General features: G+C 38.9%; 1 protein-coding gene across 1 annotated transcript in view; it reads left to right on the top strand.

The window, feature by feature from the left end:
- The window catches only part of LOC117605535 (uncharacterized), a 199635-nt gene that overhangs the window by 33172 nt on the left and 139696 nt on the right, over positions 1-26767 (top strand). The window contains exon 2 of the mRNA XM_034326974.2: positions 15758-15814. Within this exon, the coding sequence (XP_034182865.1) occupies positions 15758-15814 (57 nt within the window). The remainder of the gene's footprint in view (positions 1-15757; positions 15815-26767) is intronic.

Genomic DNA, 26767 nt, shown 5'->3' with positions numbered 1-26767 from the left:
TGGGAGAACCTAGAGAATACCTAGGGAGACACTCCTATCCCTACTTACTCTCCTTCTAGCTAAAGGAAGCCTAAACTAGACTGTTTTCCTTTTGGTCCCCATGCATTCGTCTCCTTTATCACTAATACATGTGATCATTTTGGTAAATAACGAAAATACTCATGTCCTGCACCACCATTCCTTCTGCTAGTCAACTTTCCATTTGTATCCAGTATCCATATAGCACTGTCCATCCGAGGGTCACGCTCGATTGAACCAGTCGCTGGAATAAACTCTATCCTGATAAAAATTCATGCTCGGATTAGGATTTGCATATGGGCGTCGTTATTCGAACATCCATCGTCGTTTATATGTACTTCATAGACGATTAACCTCCAAACGAACATTCGACGGAGATTTTGAGCAATGTTCCATAAAGAGGGGAGTACAGAAAGGGCTGCGGAGCCTAGAGTGCTCTACTGTCATTAAAGTAGTACCGTTGAAAAATATTGAAGAAATTTTTGAAATAAAGAGGTAAAACGCGGTGATGTTGGACTGGGCCACCCTCTTCGACAATTTACAAGGCGTTACTTTTATAGCAGAAGGACAAAGTGTTTCTTCCGTGATAAGTGGATGGACAGACTGTGCTCGTCGTTTAGAGGATGGCTCTAGAGCAGCCGGCTGAGACAGAAGATTCCCTGGTCGGACGGGTATTCTAGTGGGGGTATATAGTGGCTCGTAAACCACAATCATTGCTTTATTACGTGCTCCCTAATGTATACCCGCTAATTGTTAGGTGTGAACACATTTATAAGCAGGTCAGTCGTTTAGTTTTTTGGCCCTTTGCAAGGACACGTGATTGCAAAAATGATTGCAAAAATTTGGATACTTTTTTAATACTAGACCTACCAAAAAGTTACAAAAAGCACTTACTGATCTTATATGCAAATTTCATACATAATTAACCTTTTGACGGCTTAGCCCGTAAATCGTACGAGTGTAATATTTAACTTAGTAAAATATTTTCGATAAAATTACTAACAGGTTTTCTAATCTTCGATCGTCCTTTTGCCAGGTATTTCAATCTAAATGTTGATAGGAAAGAATGGGTTAATGGATGTGTCAGGATGTTCGAAGTATATTGACTGTGTTATCTTCCTGTTTTCGATATTCTGTATTTTCATCAATATTTTTTAAACGATTTTACTTACTTTCGACGCATAGTAATCAAGGCTAAAGTAAATTCAAATTAAAAGGACTGAATTTCAATTAAGAACCGTAGCTGCTCCTATGGTAGAATACATATCCCATAAATTTCCACGTGAATAATGCTGGAAGGTTATGTTATACGTCTTTCTTAATTAGGGATTAAACGTGAAAACGAATTTTATGAACTTGATCGAATGCAACCACCAACGACGTATTAATTATCATATTTAACTAACTGCGCAGAGAATAATTGATCAGTTTCCTTTGCATCTGATTTCGAATTGTGAAAATGATAATCATATACATACATTACCTCTTTATTAGATAATTCTTTCGATGAACAATATAGTGGTTCATAGGAAAAGAAAGACCTCACTAGGGGGATTACCATGATTCGAATTATGCTTTTTATTTTTACGCAACTCTGCCTTTTTCCTGTAGCCTGTCTTTATTTTTAAAGGGAAGAAAAGGAAAAATGTACACGCGAACAGAACGTGAACGTTCCCGATAAAAGTTGCCGATGTTTAACGTAAATTTACGACCAGGTATTCAGCATTATGCGAGTTTATTGTGACTTTCCTCGTTTCCCACCGTCTTATTCCAACGTTGGTCCCCGAAATACCACCATCAATACGTATGAAAAGGAAGCACGATGCATTGAACCCTATAATTTGCGGCTTTTCGAGGTGTCTGAACATGGCCGGCGAAGAGTTTGAGCAAAACGACCCGACACGACAGCATAAACAACGATTATTTTTCGATGTGAACGCATGCAAAGCCGATAATTATTCCGATGTCGCATTGTTCTCTCGTGTTTTCGCGTGTTCGGGAAATTAAATTGCTCGTAAAATGGTGCAGAAGGTAAGGCGCATGTATAATTTAGTCGGTTAACACGTTGATACCGTGTCTCGCCATATTTAAATCAGAACTTGCCGAGTAAATTTCGGATCGCTGAAACTTTCTATAAAATTCACACATTCAAGACTGCTGACGTGGTATTTAAGTACATTCACTTTTTTTACGGTAGACACGTATAATTTCTTTCGTTTGCATATTTAATGAGTATGTCTGCCGGAATTTCTAACGACAAGCGGTTTAAAATGTGACAAGTTAAGGAAAATTTGTCAATCATTGCTTATCTCTTAATTGCAAATGCTTATAATATTTAATGTCAGGATGTGGACAAATTTATCGGTTGTGAAAACATTAATGGATCTGTAGGTTTAGAAAAATGGTAGATTCTTTCTCCGAGGCAATTAGAATTAATAATAGACAAATTATTCATCAGTGGGCTAGCTATTTAAATACTTTTCTTATAATTACAATATTCCCAATGATTTGATATTATCATCTTGAAATATAATATTCAGAAGGGATAGGGTAAAACACCTGTACGCACTCTCCGTCTTAATTATGCGGCGAGGTACAAACGGAGTCTTAATATCGCATTTGTAATAATAAGAAGAAAGGGAGAGAAAAGGAAGTTGCTAATTGGAAGAGAATTCGTGATATTTAGAAGACGTTGTTACACCCTTAGTTCGCCAAAGAATTCGTAACTTATGAGTATGTTGGCAGCACGTTTCCAAGAACTTGAGAAAGATGTCGTTGCTGCGTCCCTTTAGTCACTGAACGTCCATTTTGTTGTAGGCCTCCCCGGTATAATCCTTTGATTAACGTTAATTAAATCTGAATAATGTAGGGATGGAGTGTCATGGACATATTTCGGGAATGAATCTTCGGACCACAGAGAGGTTTTGCTTTAGGCTTTGATGTTTATCAAAGCCGGTTTCTTTGGATCACAAGTCTCTTAAAAACGATCATTCTTTTTCTTGAGGTTCAATTAACGTAAAGAATTCGCAAGGTGCAAATTCGAGATGTTCCTTATTCCCTATTGCATTAGTTACCAAACTTATATTAGCAAGAATTTAAAATTTTACTCCGTAATTGGTGGATTCCTTTAGGCTGTGATTATGCACATAGAAATTTATTTGATTATTTTGACATCTTCATTAGAAAACGTTTCTACAATAACCTTAGCCACATTCAAAACCTTCTTACCGCAGCATCATCCTCTTCATCCCTCAAAAATGAAACAGCAGCACCGTTTCTTCATGTTTCTTAAAAGTATTTCCAAAGTGACACACAGAAATGGCCATCATCAAGGAAAGAAAGAAAGAATGAAAAAGTAAAGAAGAAGAGTAGTAACGAAAAGAGAAAAACGGATCGATCGAGCAAGGATCCGGCGACTTTATTCGTTTCAGGACGTCGAGTTTCCTAGGTTGAGAAGGAACGACGTTATCAGCGTGGGCAGTACTCGGATACCAGTACTTACTCGTCATATTTCTCTACCTGAATCCACCCACGTTTCCAGTATCTTGGCCCCGGTCGGTCGGTTTCTTCGAGCAAATATCGAACAAGCCGCTCGTATAAGCTGCAACCACGTACGAATTTTCGTGTTTGTCTGAGATCACGTTTGGATAAAATGGCAGCACGGATCCCCTGCTGACGTCGATATATAGAAAGACGGCTTCTACGTGGTCTGCAGGAATACACGCGTTCCTGGCGTGTTTCTATTCAGAGCAGCTGCTCGTCTACACACGTAATATGCCCGAAGGATGATCCTGTTGGTTGGGATACCTGTGAAGAATATAAGTTGATATACATGAAAAAATATTTCAACGGCAATAGAGATTCATGGTTCGAATAAATTCTCTTTTTATTTTAGATGATTAGAAATCTGTCCGGTAAACGTTCCGGGTTAGGTTTAGGAGGAATTGAATCAGTTCTCGTAACTAGACAGTGTTAAATATGTGTGAACGACTTTGTGTCACATTTGCATATTTTATTTTTTACGCGCCAGTACTTTTTATATTTATATCAGATTGCATGGCCATAGATCGTTGTTGTCGTGAACGCGTCAGGACGACAAGAGCTTTTATTTCTTGCAACTCGTTAATACCGTTCGAGGTGGAAGAGAGGAGAAAATAGTGTGTCGAGAAAAGCGTACCGGAAGTGGAAGGCTAAAGCACAAGTTTCAAGCTTTACGCCCACAGGGGAAAAAAATAGTATTTCGCGCAACCTGTATCCAGAGGAAATTGGCCCGTAAACAAGTATGCTCGTCAAACTCCTGATGCGGATACGCCGAGAATGGCCAAAAGTCATATTTTTCCCTTCGTTCGTTTGATGCACAAAGAATCTCTGTACCCTGAAACGAGTATGGATAGTTTTCTTTCACATGAAACGCGGAAAAGCAAAGAAATAAATGAAAAATGAGATTTTCATCCGGCCTCAATGCCCTCCATCGCTGTTCCGTCGGCAAACGCAAGACAATTTCTACTCACACATTTTTTCATAATTAACTTGAAATTAAGAATTTTTCCTTTCGAAATTACTACTGCAGCTATTTGCAATAGCTATTTTCCAATGTTGGGAAATAGTTAGGTCTGAATGAAAAATTTATCTTTCGTTATGAAGACCTGGTGCACATGATTTTATCTATTTAAAACAAAACTGTTATTGGTCTGAAAAATAAACTTGCTGTAACTAATGCGAGTTATCATACAATCGTGAAAAAAAGTTTCGAATGTTCCTGCCACTTTTATAGAAGAGATCAACGTGTAAGCGTGGTACGGTGACTGTAATCGGTGAATGGAAACGTCGCTGTTCGTTTCAGCGTCCAGGCGAAGAAATCGTAGGTCGTATAAATAGCAATACACGCGTAGACATCGTCGTAATCGTCGAAGTAAGAGGGACATGGGTGTTTTACGCGGCTACCGGCGCGGCGCGGCGCGGCGGATCCGCTTGATCGTCGCGGAAAAATGGCCACGTTTACGGTCGATGTAACGGAAACACAACTTGAACGCCGCGAGAGTTGACTAATTCGCCACGGGATTCCGATGCCGCGGATTTCCTGCGAGGCTGACAATTACGAGGGAAGTTTATGCCGCTCGTATGGTCGTATTTAGGTGCCTCCTGTTCAACTCGATGGCGTCGAGAAAACGAACGCGGATGAAGAAACTTTGGTCGCGTTTACAACGTACGATCACATCGGACTGCGACGTTTTTTTTTTGCTTTGCCTCGGTAAGAATCTTTTTTTTCTCGATGAATTTTAGTCGCGACGACGCGACGCTATGGACATTTTTCGAATAAGCTGAAGTTTATAGGTGTTTGCTCTGTATTTATGTTATTAGGTCAATTTACGTGGAAATCGTTGAAAAATACAAAGTTGTATTTACGTGATTTTTCGGAGAGAAGAATTATAGTTGAAGATAACAATATTCGTGAGAATGGTACCCTATATTTTATATTATAATATAGGACGGTGAATATTATTTATAAATATTCTTGACAACATGGAAATTTTATAAGTTTCCTTTGGTACTTACAATATGTATTGTTAATGAACACGGAACGATATTGAAGAATATACAGGGTTGTTTTAGATGAAGCCATTTTTCTTTGATCTCTTCAGGTACTTTAATGCTTAATAGAATATTAATTCCACCAGCCTTTACAATACTATCTTTTAAGGATTTAAATAATATAAATTTCTAAAAATTATTACCACCTGTCCTTCGAAGAGTAGACGATGCTTTCTAAAAATATCCACTTGTTACACTATAATTTATATTTATTTTGTCTGTGAGAAAATAAGGTTAGGCACTTGAGTAGTGTTCCTCGTAAGTACGATTAGACGAAGAATAGCGAGGACGAAAATACACTGGCAATGTCATGTTTTATCTTCTTCTTTCTACCAACGTACCAATTCGTTTCTCCATCTTTGTTCGCGTTAACATCATCTGCAGCAGACATTGCTTCACATCTCCCAGAGGATGACAGGCCAATTCCATATCCGTGAACAAAAATGACAGAGAACAACGAGCAAAGAGGCTGACCATTTTCCTTGGTAGCCTAGGAAAGGGCGGAGACAAGAAGGGCCAAAGGGAAACGGCCATCGTGCATTCCAATCTCCACAAAGTACAGATCCGAAAGCTTTCTCCAACGAACGTGACCTATACGGTCTGCTTTCTCGTAAATTTGTTGGGAGTTTCGTTGTTTCCCCCTGTGTCACCTGAAAAAGGAAAAATATGAGAATTTTGTTGGAAATAATTTTCTAACAAATTGTACAGAAAGTCTCTGCGTTTTGCAGTGACCATTTTTCTAAGATTGGAAGTTTTATGGAATATTCTATAGCATTCCTTTTCTCTGAAATTCTTGTTTATCTATTGGTGCCACTTTTTAATATTGGAAAATATTAATATTGTTTTGACTATTTTATGATATTATAAAATAAATTCAATCGATTTCATATTCGATTGCAATTATCGCACGAATTAATGAGATAATGAAAATCTTGCGTTTATCTCGAGGTTATTAAATCATCGGGATCATAAACTCGGATATTTCCAGTGGTGACGTTGTGCCTGGAAGGAAAACAAACTTAATTGAATTCCACTTGATAATACATTATTTTTTGCGACATAGAATCAATTAAAAATCGCTTTATTATTAGACTGTTATTGAACAAACAAATAGTTTTATTGCTCGAACCTTAGGTATCTAATAACATTTATCATTATTATTATATGTAGATCTCTCTATTTTCATTTACATGAAAAGGGTTTATCTTCTTAATATCATTTTATTATGAAAATCTGTGAAATACTTTATCTTTCATCTATGCTATATGCACAGTATAATTACATCCTTGAAAGTTAATTAATTACATTGCGTAGCTCTCTGATAGCGGATAATTAATTGCACTTCTCATGTAAGTCTCGAAGATACTTATTGTTAGTTATCAAATTTTAATGAATGTCACAGCGAAAGGTTAAAGCTTTTCCAAAATGCTGAATATTTTAGTGGATTATGAATAATAAATTGTATGCAATTATTTTGATATCTACTTAACCTTTTGAAGTGGAACCATGTAACTTTTTCCTTCACCATGTTCAATAACCACAATATACCTACATGACGCTTTCTCACACAACCCCAAATTTTTAATCATGAATAAAATCATGAATGAACTTAAAATTTATTATTCCACAAATGACAAATTCCACGGTCACAAAATTCAACAAAAACACCACAAACTTCAAACTCCTTCCACAGTCTTTTCCTGGGGAAAAGAAAATTTCAAAACGCGGATCTTTCTTTCTAATTAGAAAAAGAAAACAGGAATTTATTTAATCGTCCCTTGGGTACTTTTCGTGATTCCTCGTAAACCGACAGCCACCGTTTGTTCTTTTCTCTTGGCCGGCTACAAAGAAATAGATTTAAAAAGTTGATAAGTTTTATCGCGCGAATTGCGCACGAAACGCGAGCGAGCACCTCTCCGGGTGAAAACTTTGGCAAACTAGTTTCTTCAGACTTTCGGGGAGCAATTTTTCCGGTAGCAGTTCTCGCGGAAAGAAAAGAAAAAAGAGCTCGAGGGTTGTCGACCTAACGGGATCATGTAGCCCGATACAGAAGCACTTTCGAAATGTCTGACAGGTATACCTCTTTTTCTTCTGGAAATAGAAAGGGTTGCTCTTTGATTTTCATCGATCGAACCAGGTATTCCTGTCGTTAAAACGAAAGGGTTGCGTCGTGTTTTTCTTCACCCCTCATTTTTTCTGGTTTCCGGTGGACTACCGTGTTTTCGACGAGTCAGCGGTCAGCACCTTCGATTCGCTATAGGAGGCAATTTTTTTTGGTTTCGTCGAAGAAAAAAATATTTTCCTCCTCATAAATCCTTCCGTGTTGGTCCCTTCTCTGAAAGCAATGTTTCAGAATTTATGATTAGAAGAAAGGGTTGAGAAAGAGCGACAGCTTTGAATTTTACAACACTGGAAATGCACAGATCGATAAAGCAATTGATGTCTATTTCGAATATGAAACAATTTTTATAAAAATTGGCATCAAAAAATGTATGTAGGTTTTATGAGATCCTTTCCTTTTGAAGTTGAGCTTGTTTATTTATTGAACAGTCCAGGCTCAAGGATCTAATATTTGATCCTACGTAAAATATCCTAGTCTGGATAAGCATGGTCTTTGCAGAAAGCCTGTGTCCGATCCTATTCATGGCTCGAGCTATCAACCTATCGTGAGATCGGTCTCGTTCATTCCGTTTTATACATTCCTTTTGATCCCCTAGTAATACGTTTTTTTCCGACCACCAAAATACCAATGTATTTGTGTCCCTTTCTGATTAATTCAAGAGTCCCTAGGTTTTCACGTGATATGATTTTTGACGTTATTTATTGCCTTAGCTCCTTTTGATGCGATTAACATAACAAACAGTAAAAATGAAGAAGATAAGTATCCCCTGCATAATACATGTCCGATGAAAATTTATTTTCCTTAGAAATACTAGTAAGAATAATTGTAGGTAGTCGTTTAGTCGATTCGGTTGAAAGGATTAAGAGGAGCTAATTTTCAAGCTTGCAGTCAAATTTGATTACATTTCTTAATTAACAGATTACTTGGGAGTATATTTCCAACATCCAATTTAATAATTCTTTTTTTTTTTAAAGAACTACGTAGAAATTCGGCGTGTAAAGGCTTGGAAAGGAGGATATATTATTCATAAAATTCCACAAGCTGGTGGATTAATCTCGACAAGTGGAAGTTCCAAGATCCAAGTTAATCATGGAACGGTAACGACCGCCAACCGCGCAAGAATTAAGGTCGGTTCTCAAAGAGCAGCACGGTAGTGCCGTGTAGGGTTTCTCACAGAAACGGAAATGAAATGCAGCGATTCTGTGTAATTAAATTATCCGTCGTGGGCCTGGGTTAAATTATCCCGCGGGGATTTCGTTTGAAACGCTCGGTTACCGCAACTCTTCGATCTGCGAATAAAAGTATTTCTTCGTGACGTGAGCAACGTTTATACGTTCGGGTTAACAGTCCGACAAACTCAGCAGCTTTATATATTTCAAACAAACCGAACAGGTTCGCGAATTAATTAGAAAAAGAAGGAAGAATTATCTTCAAAGCTTTTGGTCACGATGCGAGTTTAATAAACGTTGCGACAGAATTTATTTATATCGATAACGTATGCAAAGTGCACACTGGCCTTTCAGACGTAAGAAATCTCTAATGAGACCCTTTCCAGATACTATTCTTTACGACATTATCAAGTTGCGTTCAAATTTTGATATTTATGAAAGGTAACGTTGATAGGCAGACCCGGTATTTCTGATAATTATTTAAATGTATTTAAATATGACCAGTCTGAATATTTACAGTATGCCTTTTGGAGGAAGGAAAAAATACGAAGAAATTCTAATTTATATGAACTTTGTTCAAGTAAAATTTCATTGAACTTAATTCGTTCATTATCAACACCCATTTTTACTTGAACATTCGTTCATCATAGATCAAATTTTTTGATAAGATAGCAATCTATGATTTATACGACGGAACTTGATTTTAACATCTCTGTTGAATTAAATGTTTCCATGATAATGTTCATTTTAATTTATGATTCACCGAAGTAAAGAAACATCAGACATATATTTGCTAAAAGATATTTATTCTCGAAAGATGAGGACAAATGTTTGATGGCTAAGCAGGAACGTTGAAAATACAGCGGCTACGGGGTGGGATCGATATCGGCACCTCTTATCGGGGCTTTTGGTATGTACGTGTCGTAGTGCCGGTAGCAACACACATGGCGACACGAATCACCGTGCTGAATTTCGAATTTATAAATTTTGCATGCGCAATATTGCGTGAGATTGCGGTGCGCGCGCTCGATCGGCCGTCCTCTTCTATCCACTCGACCCGCTTGATTACACCAATTTACTTTCATGCAGTTGTTGCAAATCTGCTGCTGCTGTGAAGCGCTGTTCCCCTTCTACTAGGTGTCTCATATTTTTTAAATTATAGTGGAAAAATAAATAGTAGACTAGTCGATAGCAAATTTTAATTAGAAACAGCTTATCTTATATTATCAGCAATTGACCTTAGAATTGAAAAGCAGATGGGTTATTTAATATGAATAATATTAAAATAATAAACCCTTGGGTGATTTTTACGACACCTTATAGAAGCGTTTTGGTCGCAAACCGGAAAAGTGAGCATCTCCGGACATGCGCACCGAGATGCAATCGTTTCCTCTTGCATTTCGCGTAGGTGTGTATGCGCGGCACGAATGACATCCTCGTTTTCACGCGCGGAAAATTCGTTGCTGAAAATGTATGGAATGCTGAAAGTTGCGTGAAGTGTGCAAAACGAGCAGCCACGGTTATTACTCGGATGACGAGCGAAAAACAACGAAGAAAATACGCGACACTCTGCCAACGACGAATTATGAAACTTCCTACGTTTCTGGAGCGTAATTGCGTATCCCTGCGAACAATTTATAAATCCCTCAGGAAAAGAAACTTTACGGAAAGCCAGCGTTTTATATTATTTTTTTCTTAGTCATTGTGGCAATTTGAGAAAACAGGATAACATTGACTTAATTTAAATCAATTTTTACGCAATTACCATGCGTTTAATTAAAAATAATCTCAAGCAATAGGTTACTCATATACCTACCTGAAGAAAATGTATTCACAAAGAGTTAATTCACACGTTACCCTTCCGTGTCTATCTAAATGTGGAGGCAGCGAAATAATTTTAATGAAATATTTTTCTTACGTCGCATTAAGATAATCATCGTTACATCCGTGAATTGCGTGTGTGTACACGTAATTAAGTGCATACACATTGCACACAAATTTCTTTGAAAGAAGCCTCAATAGAGAGCGAACACAATAGATAGTGAGTAGAAAAACAAAATAGAGAAAGTGGAAGCAACAGTTCAAAAAGATGGCGTCGCCTGTTGCAGTCGAACGATGGCCGCTCCGCTTTACCATGCTTGTCGAATAACTCGCACTCGACCATTGATATCCTCCCTACCTGGGCTGTGGCATTTCGGCTTAGCCGGTCTCATCGGCGATGGCTCGCAGGTGAAGAGCAGCCACTGGCGGGGATACCGGCGGCAATTGGCTCGTACGGATGATACGCATTTTTCCTATGGATCGTTTCTTGGTTAAAGCAACGAGGATCTTGGGACTCATGGTCCGACCTGTAAACACTGGAAATCCATCTTCCTCGAGTTTCACGAAAAAACGGAGCATCGCTCGTAAAGCGAGCAGGAAGATGCTATAAGTATATCTACATCGTCTAGCATTGACATGCCGTCTTAGAAATTTTTAAATAACGGCCGGTGGTTGGAATATTGAATCATTTCTTGAAATTTTTGAAAAATTGGAGAAACTGCAGGTTCTCGAAAAGCGCATGGCTTTTGTCCGAGTATACGAACACGTTACGCGACTTCACAGCAACATTGTTCATTTTTTCCTGTAGTAACTGTAGAAAAATGAGGATGGAGGCGAGGCGGATTTAACGCAGCTAGGATACGAGAATATTTTTAATAAGTCGAAGTTCAGGTCGTTTGAACGTTGACGCAGCAACATGGAATGAACTTAACCCGAGCTTTCTCGCAACGTTAAAGGACGCCGTTTTCACCTTATTAAAATCCCAGGGTAGTGTTTCAGGTCAGTCGACCCTCGTATATTAACAATTTTAACGCGACTGCTCGCTGAAACTCTTTTGTACCTCTTAACTCTTCTATTATTTTTATAAAAACTCTTAATACTTTTGAACAACACTGTACATGTGCTACTTGATACTAAAATAGAACCATGATCAGGATATAGACTTCAGTATATTGAAAGGATTAGTATTTTTCTCAGTAGACTGTCAGGATTATATAAAATTCTGAAAGAAGCAGCATCATATTCCAACATCAAAGACGTCATAGATTAGGGACTTCTTTATCCGCGTTTAAATATGCAGCCTGCGAGTCCATCCTCCTTATCTGTCTGTTCGTTGCATTTACATCTATTTTATATTCGGCGATTCGCGTGTATTCCTGTTTGGCCACGCTTTCTAGAGCTCACGGAAATTTTCTGCTTGGATACCGTAGTTGTACGCTCGTTTCAGCAACGTTCCTCTTCTTCTTCTTCCTCTTCTTCTTCTCGTTTCTTAAGCCGCCACGTTTCCACAGCCAACGAACCTACCTTCTCGAGCAGTAAAGCGGCTCATGCACTTTTGTGGGGTGCATAAAGCGAAACGGCTCGGTAAAAGAATTGCCGATATGTGTGTTACTATGTTCTCTACATTTGCCCGGTTAAATACGTTAGCTTGCTGACTGGCCCGCATATAAAATACCGCTCTGTAGCCCTCGAAGAAGCGACCTTCCATCGTGCATCCGGGGAAAAACGATGAAACGGAAGTAAATTCGCTCAGGTATCGGGTTATTTTATCCCTTCAGGTAGATAACTCTTCGAGTCTTGAATTTGAGGATCTTCGAGGGGTTTCAAATGGTGGAAGTTCTGCTGATCATGTAACGTGTTAATGAATTGCAGTGTTCCGACTCGTTTCTTAACACCCTGCTTCCTGTCGTAGGCGCGTGCACTTCTTTTTTATTATCAGCTAAATTGTGTCGCAGTTTCCTTGACGGTCGTTTTATACCGCTTACGAGTGCGCAATGCACGAAGACATCTCCCATGAGTTACCCACTTTTGACGGAGTTTTCGTGTCTACAACGTGAACTTCCGGTTGTTCCGTATCGCTCGATACGCGTCAGATCTTTAATTTAACAAGTCTTGTGGTACATGCTATGATCTTAAATCAAATTGCTCGCATAATTGAAGTCAGAGATAAGAGGGAATTTACTATTACTGCTTATTACAGTATAGTTATAAGCAAATCTAAAATTATCTCCCGTCTTGGGTCATAGTTCGCTTTACATCGAAATGAACACGCGCTATCGCTTCCAGCTTAATGCTTCGCGTAATCACAGACAAACATGAAAGATAAATTCCACAGTTGTTGTGATTTAATTTTGTTCAGAAAACTAGGTTTAATAATAGTTAACATAATCATGTTCATATATCTTCGGCTTGATGCAACGTTCCGCCATGTTTAATTCCGCCTTATTTCATTTATTCATAAATAAGTCTCTGAATCGAATCAGAGTCTTAAGGTTAATGAGAGGGTGCGTCGGCCATATGCAGTCAAGCTGAATACGAGGCTTAGAGACATAATAGTAATAGTGATATTTACATATCATTAGTTGCATGCAACGTTTCGCCATGTTTTCTTATTCAATCTGTTTGAAAATAACTCTTTCCATTAAATCAGACTCCCAAGGCTAACTAAAGGATGAACCAACCATTTGTATCCAGCCAGGGTACAATATTTATAAACATATATATTTATTTAAATTCAACGTATGGATATTTTTTCTCAATATATAATTCCCTACATTGACAGTTCCAAGGCTAACGAAAGGGTACGTTGCACTTGTATGACCAACCAAGAGATGACACTTAAATATTCGCATATTTTCAATTGATTGCAATGTTTCGCCACGAAACACAGCATCTCATGTCATCATACTCAATTTATCCGGTAATATTTCTCTCGATTGGACGAAAGTCCCAAGGTTAACGAAAGAACGCGTCACCTAAGCCATGTGCAGCCACGGCACGCTTACTTAATATTCATGGTGTCTATAGCTGAAATTGGTGGGTGTTACAGAGTTTGGTAACACTTGAAATGCTGGTAGAGAGTAGGGATAAAAAACAACTGTGGCAAAGTCGCCATGCTGAATCAGAGTAATGAATGGTTTGATATACGCGTGCGCATCGTGCGGTTCGCGGGCTCTAAGCGATATCACGATGTATCGAGTCAAAGCTTGCATCGATCGATGCTTTAGTATTCGACCCGTCTCTTTCTCCCCGCACCGATCCGACGAGTGTCGAAAGTTGCATTTTTCGTGGATGATTAACATTCATTTATACGATCCAGTGGAGAATGGAACTTCCGGCGCAACGAACACCCGTAAGTTTCCGTTCCACTGACATCATGACTGTTCCGTTCCTCTTGACTTTTTTTTTGTATTCTTCTTCTTTTTCTTTTTTTAATATTTCATCGTTCAGCAATCCGTGCATGCAATCATTAAATAATGATTGCAAACGGTCACCACTAAAGATAAGTAATGTGTCTGCTATGTTTTTCTTTCGTTGCATTAAGTTCTCATATGCACTTAGCATCACTGATGGAATCACTCGTGCCGAAGAGGGCGTACCCCTTTTTTTAACATTCACGTTGTAATTGGTGAGAATGAGTGGTATAGATAATTCCGAGCGCGTAATTAGCGATGATTTTTCAACGGCACGGATTTTTCAATGCTCGCTTCCTGCTAAAGAATTTTCTTCAATCAACGCCATTGCGAAGAATTATTTTCTTCGGTTTGCGTTCATTTCCTGAGTCTATAATTTAGCTATTCTTTGTAGCTATAATTTAGCTGTTTTTATTTAGGTAATACGTTAATGTTTATAAATATCCGAGTATGCGGTGAAATAGAATGCAATCGATTTCTTTATTTTTCTTGTAGAATCATTATACACAGATGACGATGATTTTTCATAAAAAATTAGCTCGTCCCATAGACTAAGAGTCAATTTAAAGCTAAAGATTCAAACAGGAAGTAATCTCCCCAGAGTGTCTCAATTTTCAGGATAAAAAGATACATATCCACATATTTATAAGCATAACATCGAGCAGAATATAGCGTATTCCATGGAAGAGATATAGAACTATAGAACTCGAAATCGTAGGATTATGCATCCAACTTCACCATACCCAGAGTTCAGATATTTATAATCATATCATGAAACAGAATACAGCTGGCTCCATAGCAGAATTATAGAGCTCCGCGTGCAGCTCAACCATACCTGGAGAGTCGAATGAAATGCAATCTAACAAGGGTATGGTAATGCTATAAAGCTATAGAATGCAACCCAATCACAGCTCGGGAGATAAACAGGATGTAGTCTATTAAAAATAAAAATCTTCATATTGGAAATAAAAAAGCGTCCACATTACAAATAATAATCCATGTGAAACTGACTACTCAACATAAAAAAAGAGCTAGGTGTATTCCATAGCAAAGTTATAGAGCTACAGACCATGCAGCTATAGAATTATGCATCCAACTCTGCCATAGTTAAAGATTCGAATAAAAAGCAATCTATCAGGAGTAAAAACCTTCATTTTAAAATTCAACAAAAAATTCATGATGCATGAGGCGTTCTATCTTTGTGGCCACCATCGAAAGTGTCGATTTTTACGCTCGGAAGTTCATTGGTATTCCGTGGCGGATCTTTTCTCGCGCTGGTTTTCATGAAACCCGCACAGGGTCCATCTACTACAGGGCGTTCACGGAAAATAACCATACCTGTGGCCTGTGCTCAAAGAATGTTGCTCGCTGCAGGTAATCGTACGGAAAGCAGGATTCTTGATCATGGTCACGAATATTTTGTTGTCGAGTGGGGATCTCTGATAGCGTGGACAGGGTTCGTCGTTGGTATAATTCAGTCGAATCTTATAAGAAAGGTGCACGTGTTGTTGAGTTTGGCCCTGTGGTTATCAAAGGTGTCGCTAGAATTTCCTTTGACATCCGTTCTTCTTTTCTGATAGATTTATATTTAGTGTTCTAATATTTATATTGTATTGTTTCAGATGTGGAACATGGAGTTGCTTCTTGGACTGGTGATTAGGCGGCTCGACGTTCAATGGGTGAGTGAAATTAATAAATAAATATTTTCTAAAATAATTTTTAAGTCGTCTATAGCAACTCATTGGATAAACATAAAACATTTCCTAGTTAGAATAGTCGAATAGGTAACAAAGAAACATTAGATAACTCCGTATTTATTTCGACGAAAATTGTCTATTATTTTCTTTCTCGGAATTTTTCGCCTATTGTTCCCTAAGAATATCCAGCTTTTGTTCGTCGTATTCTCTCTCAGAACATCGTCTCCATCGTGAAATTCCTTTGTTGACACGCGCTCGAATTCCATCGGCAAAATGACGTAACGAAAACTAGGAAAATACTAAAACAGTAAAACATACTCGTTCCACAAATTCTTCCATCTAGTATGAGTACCAACGAATGACAAGAATGGCAACGAATAAAAATTTCAACGAGTGCTTTCCATAAGCTCTATACCGCTTTCAAGCCAGTCCAATTTTCAAAATTGAATATGTAAATGAGGTCAGACGTTGATCGCAAGAGAAGAAAGAGATGAAAGGAAAAGCGGCAGCTCATTATTGAAATTAATGGAGGTTGATTATTGAGCATGACACGAAGGTAATCAACTTTCTTTAGAATCGTTTCATCGGTGAACAATCGAGACGAAGGAAGTTGGGGACTATCACCTCGTGAAAGATAGGTTAAAAGAAGCTCGAGTGCTTGAAGAAGTGGAAGCAAGAGGACAGAGGGTGATAACTAGCTCCGTTCTATATCTAGATCGCAGAGAATCGCCTGTCTCTACGACGTGTGCTATAATTTCTAAATTCAAAGCACATAAATAATTTAGAAAATACTGAGAATTGTTATTTCCGTCATCCAGAAAATTTCTAAAAAGCTGAGGTTATATTCATTCATCAACTTGCTGAAAATATTCTTCAAGGAAATAACTTTTCCAAGACATTCCTTTACGGTACAGGAATAATCATCTGATCTTACAGGACCTAATCGGTCGGGCGAGCACGAGGAAAAATAAAAAAAAAAAATTTCTCGTAATATCCGCGAACGAAGGAAGAGTTTCATCGTCTTGAATGATTTCGAGGTTACGAAATCGTCCCGGTCTATTTGGCAAGCTTCGCTCTGACTCGGTTTAATTAAACTGAAAGGTTTATACTGTGTTTTAACGTTATGGATGCGCATGTTTTGGGAACGGGTGAAACCTCGAGGTCGTTCAATATCCAATTTGGATGGATACAGAGTTGCCAGGGAAGGTCACGTACAACGAACGACGTATTACCTACGGGGATAAAGTTTGATGGAGGGTGTAGGACTGCGGATATTTCCGAATATGACGAATGGACCTACGTGATTGTTCCCGTTCGTAATCTTTCGTCCTTTTGTTTTATGAACTCAGCCAGTCGTGATGATGGACGAGGTTTCTTAACTTCCGAACGATGTAAGATGTTACATGACAGTTACGTATACGGAGCTGTAACTTACAGTAATAACCAAGAACTTAAGATGATCATAAGGATATTTGAACATGATGAATACGCAATGGGCATCATTTTCTTGAAATGGTCCTTCCTCTTCTTTACCTATTACTGGACATCTTAAAAATTTAATTCATCTGCGCACCATCACTATTTTTCTCAAAATACACTGTTCTGCGATAGACTGTACGAAAATTCTTACATCCTTACGAAACACGATTGCGCCGGATCGATCGAAGGTCCACGAAAGTTGAACGTTGCTCTGGATAGTCGCATCAGCGTTCGTATCACGTAAGTGAACGGTGAAGAAGAATCGTCGAGACAGTTGAGCCAACGAGTAACGAGACGTCGTGGTAACGAGACCGAGAGAAAGATAAAGGAAAAAAAAACAGAGAGACAAGTTTACACGGTACGACGTGTGGCCAGTCGCCAATGCGAAACGACATGGCGGATGCATTGGGCGACGCGTCGAAATTGTAGGACCGTCCGTTGCCGCTGGACAAAGATGTTCGCCTCTCTTTTTCTCTTTCTCGACCATTGGAACACAGGATACACCCCGTGGCACGTCGGTACAGAGGAGTTTCGCATTGATCGGCGGCCAGGAGACTAGCCTTGCTCTGATTGGCTACTTCTGATCCTGCGTCCTTGTCGCCGCGAAATATTTCGACAGAGATGGAACAAGGACAACGAGACTTCCGAGCTGTCTGGCTGGCTTCCGCTGGTTGAACAGCAACCCGGGTCAAAATGGACCGACGAGGAGGGAGATACTGTTTGGCCTAGAAAGGGACGATAGATGAGGGGTAGAGGGGGATAGAAAGCGACGATTCACGGTGAGATGGGGAATACAGTAAACAAAATGGAAAATCGGTGGACCTTCGTTGGTGTGTAGGTCGCGAGCTAGAGATGGAATTATCCTGGTAAGAAAGGATAAAAGGAGTGATGTTTTTCTTACACCCTGGAATTCTACCTCTATCACCGCCCAATCTTACCATCAACTACTCCTCTCCTCTATCAATCATCGTTTCTTTTCTTTCTTTTGTTACTGGTTCTTTTCTTCATTGTTTCTGTTATTGAAATTAAGATGAAATTTTGCGAGAGTGGAGTACAGAGACGATTTTTAGTTCATCATTTATTTTCCACTCGTGTCATGATTTTTTGAAGAATCAACATTTATTTCATCAAAGCAACCATTGTTGCACTTTCTTGTATGACTAATTTAAACCGTAGCGAACGAATAGACGAGGTTGAGAGAAGGAAATAGATTTAGAAATACTAGAAACACGAAGGAGGTCGAAAAGACATCGATAAGAGTATCGGTGAAAGCAGGAAATCATTTCTTATCTGCATGTCACGCGGGTCGTTGTTCGACCGAAGCAAAGAGAATTCCTAAAGTAACGTTTAAATCGTCTTTACTTTTGGAAGCCGATTTTACTCAGTAGTTTTCTCCAATTGGATTTTCAGAAATTTTTTTTGAATCTATTAGTCGATTTTCTAGTATCACACAACAGTACGTCATTCATCCATTTGGTATAAAACGTTTCAAAGAAGTAGGTTTCTGAAAAAAGCTGAGGTTTCGATGAAAACAACGCGAATTTTTATCCGGTTCACCTTATTATGCGGAGGTATTTTATAGTATCATTGAAGGAACTGCATCAAAAGGATGGAACGAATCAGCATTTCAGTCAACTGTGACAACCTTCTGCTATCTCCGCCCAATGAACCTCTTGCACCGGTTAGAACTTCACCCCTACCCCGATCCGACCACCTTTTCAACCAATTTCCCTTCCCTTTCCTTTCTGTTTTTTCACCAATCCCTTTTCCTCACAAAGTACCACAGAAAAATCTTCTATTTCATCATCTGCTATAGATATGTATGGTATATCGTACAAGAATGTTTCATGTTTTATTTATTTATTTCTAATTCGAAGATAAGTGTGCGCCGAACGTCGGTAATTTTAGTGTTAAGTGGATAATCGTGAGCCATACAGGCTACGTTATCTAAATCTTTAGATATGCGATTGCTATTCGATGCGTGAAATTGTGTGTTCGAAATCGTTTTATGACTGTAAGGTTTACGAATCTGTTTATAAAAACGGTATGCTTCAGCACTTTGCTACACTAAATTGCTTAATAGACCTCCCAGGCAGTCATTTTACTTTCCATTTAATTACTGTGATGTTATCAACATTTTCAAGTGCATAGCAGGTCCTTGAGGTGTTAGGAATATTAGCAAAAATATATTTCTAATAGAAAAATTATAGAAACAGTGATTATCTCAGGCATAGGATGCTTATAGGTCCCTTGAGAATCTTTTAAACGATTTTCCAAAGAAGCTATACAATTCCCAACTTATTAATGATTAAACAAGTTTCTCATAGTGCTCAAGATATTAAATCTGAAGATATTTGAAATCTGCAAATTGTTCTATGTTTCAAGCCGATAAGAAACAAATTGTCACGGAGTCTCGTTCCTTATTATCGGTCGTTCGATTAACTTGGCCGGTTTTCGTGCAAAAAGTCAATGCCATGATGTAAATGACCCGCTACAATTTCAAGCAAATATATGAGAGTGGCAGCAAAGAGGGGTAGGGTATTCCCGTTCGATAAGTTCAGCAAATCATAATTAGACTGAAACGTAATTACAGTATCCCTTGCTCTGCCACCCTGGAAACTGGTTCCAATGAATTAACCAGTTAATCGTCGTTTACCCTTCTTTCATCCTCTCGTTTAACCACCTTCCATCTTGATCGGTCTTCCAGTATTTTATGGTATCACGTCGAGATAGTTAATCGCAAGGCTTTATCGAAGTATCGCCTCGGCTGCTAGGTACTACATTAAAAGGATTATTCATAAGAGGAGACGTTTCGGATTCGAACGTAACTAACTCATGACGGGTGCGGCTGCTTTTGACCCGATGTGAACGTCTTATATAATATTTTTATGAGTCACATGCATCGGAAGCTTTTTTTTTCGCGATCGTAACATCGTGATCGGTTTTAAGAGAAACCGTAAACGGCCGGTGTCTGTTTCGGGCCACGGCGATTTCATTAAAATGAAACGTTCAGGAAAATTATAATCCTCTTTCGTTAGCGCCAGGATCAAGATATCATAGTCTGTGAAAAGAACAGGAAATTGGATTTGCACAAAGTTGGATCCAGTTCTGAATAATCAACAGAGAGGATGATAAGGTAATGATTTTTGCGATGAGATTGGTGGGGATTTCATTAGAATATTTGCGTAAGGGAAGGGAAAGTTTAGATGAAGAGTTTCGTTATCCTCCAAGACTTCAGTCAAGGGTCTTTTCAAATTAAAACAATGACTCCATCTTCTTTTTCTTCCATTTTGCTAGAAAATTTGCAAGTAGAGTCGCTTCGATCAATAATGATTTATTTGAGTTGTGGTAGAGAGGAACTTATAATGGTGGCAAAATTAACAGTACGTAAAATCATAGCGTGAATCACTCCTAAATAGAGAAGAAATTCACATTCAAAGTTACTTTAATGCTTAGTTAACTTTTTGTATAGTAGATAATAAATGCTAAGTCCACCGTAGGTTAGTGGTAAGCTGCTACCTTTGCCTCATAAACCCATAAACGCTTGGTTTGGCATAACAAGCACCTTACTACTGGACTATAGCGAATTCAGTACAATTGGAATAGTATACCGGTCATTAAGTAAACTTTACGTATCAGTTTCTTCTTTAAAGAAATTGGCACCAAATTATCTTCACCAATTCTTGCAATTTTTGAGGGTTGATCTAGGACATAAAATCAAGAAGCGCTAAAATAAGTCGTCTAACTTAATCCTGCACTGACTATGCCCTTAAAATTTATCAAATTTTTTCTAAAAACTGACCATGCCCCTAAATATCAACCACGGTTTTAAAAAGATAAGCAAATCCTCCTTTCCACCACGCAACCAGTGTCATTAGGAGAGTTTATTGATTAGCTAGTGGAAAGCTCTGGCTAGTCGGTGCAGGTGGCGCCATCTTTGGGCAAATTGAATAGTCAAGTTTCTGGGTAGCTTTTGAAGGGGTGTTGGTGAACCGAAAGGGGTGGTGACGGTTGTCGAAAGGGAAGGGGGAATCGAAATCAGGGTGAAGTGGGTTGAGACGAGGCGAGACGGGTCAACCAGTCGAGACAGGTCGGTCGCGCCCCGACAACCCCTGCCCGACCCCTTATGGGACGAGCATGGAGAGGGGGATAGGCCAGTATCGATCTCCCTACTGTCCATGTTACACGAGGTACAAAATCGTCGCCCTGGGATTCGGTTCGGGCCTGGGATCGAAAACTCTGCCGCCTCGTATCCCCTGCTTCAAGAACATCTCGACGACACTTCCATTAGCCACAGACGAGCTTCTCTCGATGAATTTTGGAATTATTCCATCGAGTTTTGGGGATTAGGGTGGAGGGATCCAGCGTTTCCTGGAGATTGCATCAGCTTAAATGTGATTGATCTCGGTAGAACAAAGTTTTTACTGAAAATTTGACCGTTTCACGGTAATAAGATTCCCTGGGTGAAATCGAGACAAGATATTTTGCAAAAATATTGAATGGGCGTAACTTAAGGGTCAATCCGTTAAGTACAGAAAGAATGATTCATTTTCCTAGTATGTGAGATACATTAACATTTCAAATTACCTAAACAAGATAAAAAAACAACCCCTAACCCAATACACACTTTATCTCAAACTTTGTTTCATATCTATAATAAAAAAAAGAAACAACGCATCGATATACAGTCCTCGTACACTGCCTTTATCAATTCAACAGCAAAAACATCAATTTCTATCCGAGCAAACCCTATCGGATCCTCCGTCGATCCTCCAGCCCACTTCGTCCCGACTCGATTTCCATTCCCCGAAAAAGGAATCCCCAATTTCCTGAGTAGAAAAAAATTCCATCGAACCAGCACTACGTTCTTCGATAGTCTCCGTAAAGTTCCCACGGTATATCGCGGCGAAAGGGTCGAGAGTAGAAAAGGGAGTAGCATCTTTCTTTGGGTGTGCTCGTTCGAGGGGATCCCCCGAAAAGATTCGCATTGATCCATAGCCCGAAGCGCCGCCTCGTGTGACGGTGGCTCGGCTAACAGGTTGATCGTTCTTCTGTTAGATGGCGACACGAGTTGGTCGATGTCTGGAATTCCAATGGTCCAGCCGAAGCTCGAATCACGAGGTTCCGTAAACGAGGACATGGCGGTGTGATGGCGTCGCTTTGGACCCGATGTTCGCGCTCTTTCGTAACACCGTATCAAATTTTTTCTTACGTCCATCTCTTCACGAATCCTACCGACCGTGTATTTATAAACTCGTCTCGAAATAGGACCGCTTTCACCGCGTCTCCTCCGGCTAGAATCCGGGCGAGCTTCGATTTTAGGCTTAAAACGCGTGCCTGCCTGCCGAGTTTAACGACCGCAGCCTCGCGAGAGTTGGCTGCATAAACTTGTCCACTCGTGAACCTGCTTTGGAACACGGCCCTACCGCGACGAACATTTTATCAAGAGGGCGGCTACTTTGTAAGCCGAGTTTAACGTGGACCCTCTGCATCGAATGAATTTCTTCGTCGCTAATTAACGACAGAGGAAGATCATTGGCATAACTAGCATTTTCGAAGCTTTTATTACTACAGACGAATAGTTCATTTTCAAGCTTAATTTATTTTTTTATTTAAATCTTCCACTTGCTACAAATAAGATTTTACTCCAATAATTTCTAGTGAGAAAGAATCAGTTTTCATTTTGAAAGGGCCATCTTGATTTCTACATAGCTACGCTCAATGGATAGATTTAAGATGCGTCGGTTGAGGTTTTGAACGCTTAGTGGTTCCTTCGTTATCGTTGCGTAACAAAAGGAGCAACAAAGAGGAATTCAGCTTTCAATCATGGGGAACCATACGGATGGAAGACGGTATTTTCTCACGGGGTTGAAGTGGCGGGTATCGTTTTCGATTACGTTTTCAACGTGTTCCCAGGAATGCCACTACTTCTCGAGTGCGATTCTTGAAAACTGAAACCTGACGAGTTGTCTCTGATCGATGGACTGTCGAGTGAGTTATTTAATGGACGATCGACGGACATTTTTGGGCTAATGGAGAGCCATTATGGTAAGTATACGCGAAAGAAATAGGAGATTGTGCTTAAAATAAAAAATTTTTCAGCAAGAACTTTAGGTTTATTTCCAACAATTCTCTGAATATATAATTTCTTCGTGTAATAGATTTTTGAGAGGGTAGGAATGAAATATTTATTTTTTGAAACGTTAGGTAAAAAAATTGACTTGGTGTCTGGCTCGTAGAAGGCAATTTCTCGTTGAAAAGAAAGCTTATCCTACCCTCGTGATGGGAAGAATCTCCTCAGAAATACCTCGCATAGTTTACCCCTAATTCAACCCGTTATTAGTTTCGACCTTCTTTATTGCGCTGCTCCTCGACCGCTATTTTCTTTCAAACTTCGAAAACCTGATTGCAATTGTCCCGTCAATGATCTTAAAGGCTTAAAACCTTAAAATACGTTTTCAGTAATAAAACAGTCGAAGGATTGTACAAGTGAATCGGTTTATGAATTTATGATCGAGAAACCTGCAGTAAAAAAAGATTTTGAAAGGGATGGAAAATTTCAAGTAGTTTGCTAGTCGCTTAAAAATTACCTCGAGCTACTGCAAAAATGTAAAATTGATTTTATACTCATAAAAAATAATTGAATAAAATGGCCCGATCAAAGCATGCCAGAAATGAATAAAAAATTCTAGAACGCATCCGAGTACAAGTTATAAAATCGTTTACCTTCTTTGCTACTACCGTTCTCTCGTGAGAGGCAAAGAAGGCGGGCCAATTCATTTCCTCCCGTCATCTGGAGTTGCCCGAAGGAAATGGGAAGAGGAACGGGGCAGAAATGAGAAGAAAGCTTGAGATGTTGCAAGAGTAGCGTTGCACGCGAGAATGCAGTTCTTTCAAGAACGATAAAAAAATCAACAATGTTCGTTGTGCTTTTGTACAGCGATGTTTATCATGGAAAACGAGAATCTGCTAATTAAAGTTCCTTTATTACTTGCAGTTCTGTCAGCGAGATAGGGGACCGTGTTGTTTATGAGTGCATTACTCTTTATGAGCAATGTTATCCTATCTATAAGTAGTGGTTCGACCCAGCTAGATAACACCACACAATTGTTTTTGATTATGTTAACCCTTTGCACCCGTACTTATTATTGCAATAACTTCAACATTGAAAATGGTCTATCATTGCTTTATATAATTAACTACTCCGTGTTAATGTACACTGTTAATCTACTTCACTTTCTCTTGACTGTATTAAAACACAAACTCTTGCAACACTAACGAAAGTATCTAGACTTCCAAAAGTCTTCAAAAATCACTGCACGTCATACTATTAAGAATCGATAACCAAATTTGGATTGCAAACGGTAAACATAAACCGCCTTTCCTGACATAGAATACTAAATCAGTAAAACACTTTAGGGGTCGGTTTATTCCAACAGCGTCTTGTTTTTTGCACTACGCCTTACTATTCGTACTTTCGATGCTCGTCGCGGAATAATTACTCTATAATCGTATGTGTACTGGGTCTAAACAAGCCCCAGAATTCTTCTCAAAGACATAGGGATCATGTGTTCGCAAGTAGCTCCCTATTTTGTAATCTTCCCGCGTGTTCGTTTGTATGCATCCGAAAGCGAAAACAGCTCGTGTCGCTCGTAAAATAAATAAAAAAAAACACGAAACAACGTGACAGAGAGTAACCTTGAGCTTTGTTCACCTTGAATAAAAAACAATCGAAGGGTTACTTGAGAAATAATCCATTTTATAATTATTTTTCTCCTCCACTTGTATTTAGTCGAAAGTAAGAACAATGTCTGTGTTCCACGGTTGAAATTGAACACGAAAGAGGCAAATCGGTTTAATTAAATTTTTCGTCGGCACGAGGTAGATGGAGGAAGTAGAAACAAGGAAGAAGGATAAGCTAACCAGTTAGTCGCAGATGTCGCTGCGAATGTTGGTTACATCCGATTACGTGACAGCCCCGAAAGAAAAATTGCTCGCTTGGCGAAATATAATCCTCGCAGCTGTGCACTGAGCATCAGTTATTCGCCAAGCATATCCTATATCTTCCGGGCAAGCGGATTTTAAATTTTCTGGATGAAATACAGGGTGTTAAAGCGAAAAAATTTTAGAGCTTACGGGTTATATGTACGACGATTGCCAAAATTGTACTCCCCCAGGTATTTTATCTTAATTTTAGAATTTGATATTCATTTTTAGACAAATTAACATTGCAAATTTTATTGGGTTACCTTTTTCCACCGAAAATATGGCAGTCGCGAAGGGTTAATCTGGTAATTTTGCAAGCTGAAAAAATGACATCTCTTCAGGACACGCGTTATGAATCTACCTATACTCTTACGAACACCTGCCGTCGGACTGTTTCGATCGAGAGGCGTGCCAAAGCGACCGAAAGTGGAGGAACCGGAAACTCCCTTCCATTTCTCGAGAAGCTTGTCGCAAAAATTTGTCTATCCGAGAAGATATGGAAACACGTTTCTTAGTTTCTCTATTCTTCTGTTGAATAAAACTAGTTCTCCTTTGCTCGCGATTCCTGGTTGATTCGTTGGATTCAAGTTGCTAGTGGAATGTGAAACAATAAATTGTTCTTGCAAGAAGAACGAAAGTAATAAAAGGGGAAGTCTTCTTATTCTTTCAGGGAATGAAGTTAGTTTCTTGCTGGCGTCGAGGCGTCTTTGATAAGTACGACTGATGGGGTTGATTCCTTAGATTGAAATCACTGATAGCGCGTGGAACAATAAATTGTTCTTGCAAGAAAATTTGCGATACCAACTCGTGGAATGAAAGTAGTAAGGAAAGGGAAGTCTTTTGATTCTTTTGGGTATTGAAGTTAGATCTTTCTTGGCATTGGCTCGTGGTTGATAAGGGTGACTGATAGGGTTGATTTAGTCAATCGAAGTAACCGATGGAATTCGAGATGGAATATTAAATTGTTGTTACAAAAAAGTTTACAATTTTGTACTTGTATCTTTGCGTGAATACCTAACTTTCCCGACGGTAAACGTTTGTCGAATCTCACCGACGGATTCCAGCTCTTAATCTTATTTTAATTATAATAATGAGTGGTTTTGCAATATTTTCCCAAGGACAAAAAGTTGTTAAAAGGAAATGAACGAAGGTACCATTAACGTACGCTATAAAGTTACTAATTTTCACACTATAATTAGCACCTGATGGAGTAGAGAAAAGTAAGGTGAAGAATAACGAGGCAAAAAGTTGAACATGAATATTACGGATATCTGAAACCGGCTGCCAAAGTGTCAATTTTAACCCATTTATATCATCCGCGTAGATTTGCGCTTAATTTACTTGGTTATTATCATCAGAACTAGTTTATTAGACCACATTCACGGTGTCAGTAAATAGTACGTTGATCATGAACACAATTATTCGTAAAAAGGAAAAAGAAGTTTATCAGCGTGATAACTATCAAACAGC

This window comes from Osmia lignaria, chromosome 14 (assembly GCF_051020975.1).
Source record: "Osmia lignaria lignaria isolate PbOS001 chromosome 14, iyOsmLign1, whole genome shotgun sequence".
Classification (NCBI taxonomy): Eukaryota; Metazoa; Arthropoda; class Insecta; order Hymenoptera; family Megachilidae; genus Osmia; species Osmia lignaria.
This window is presented reverse-complemented; position numbering and strand designations above follow the sequence as displayed.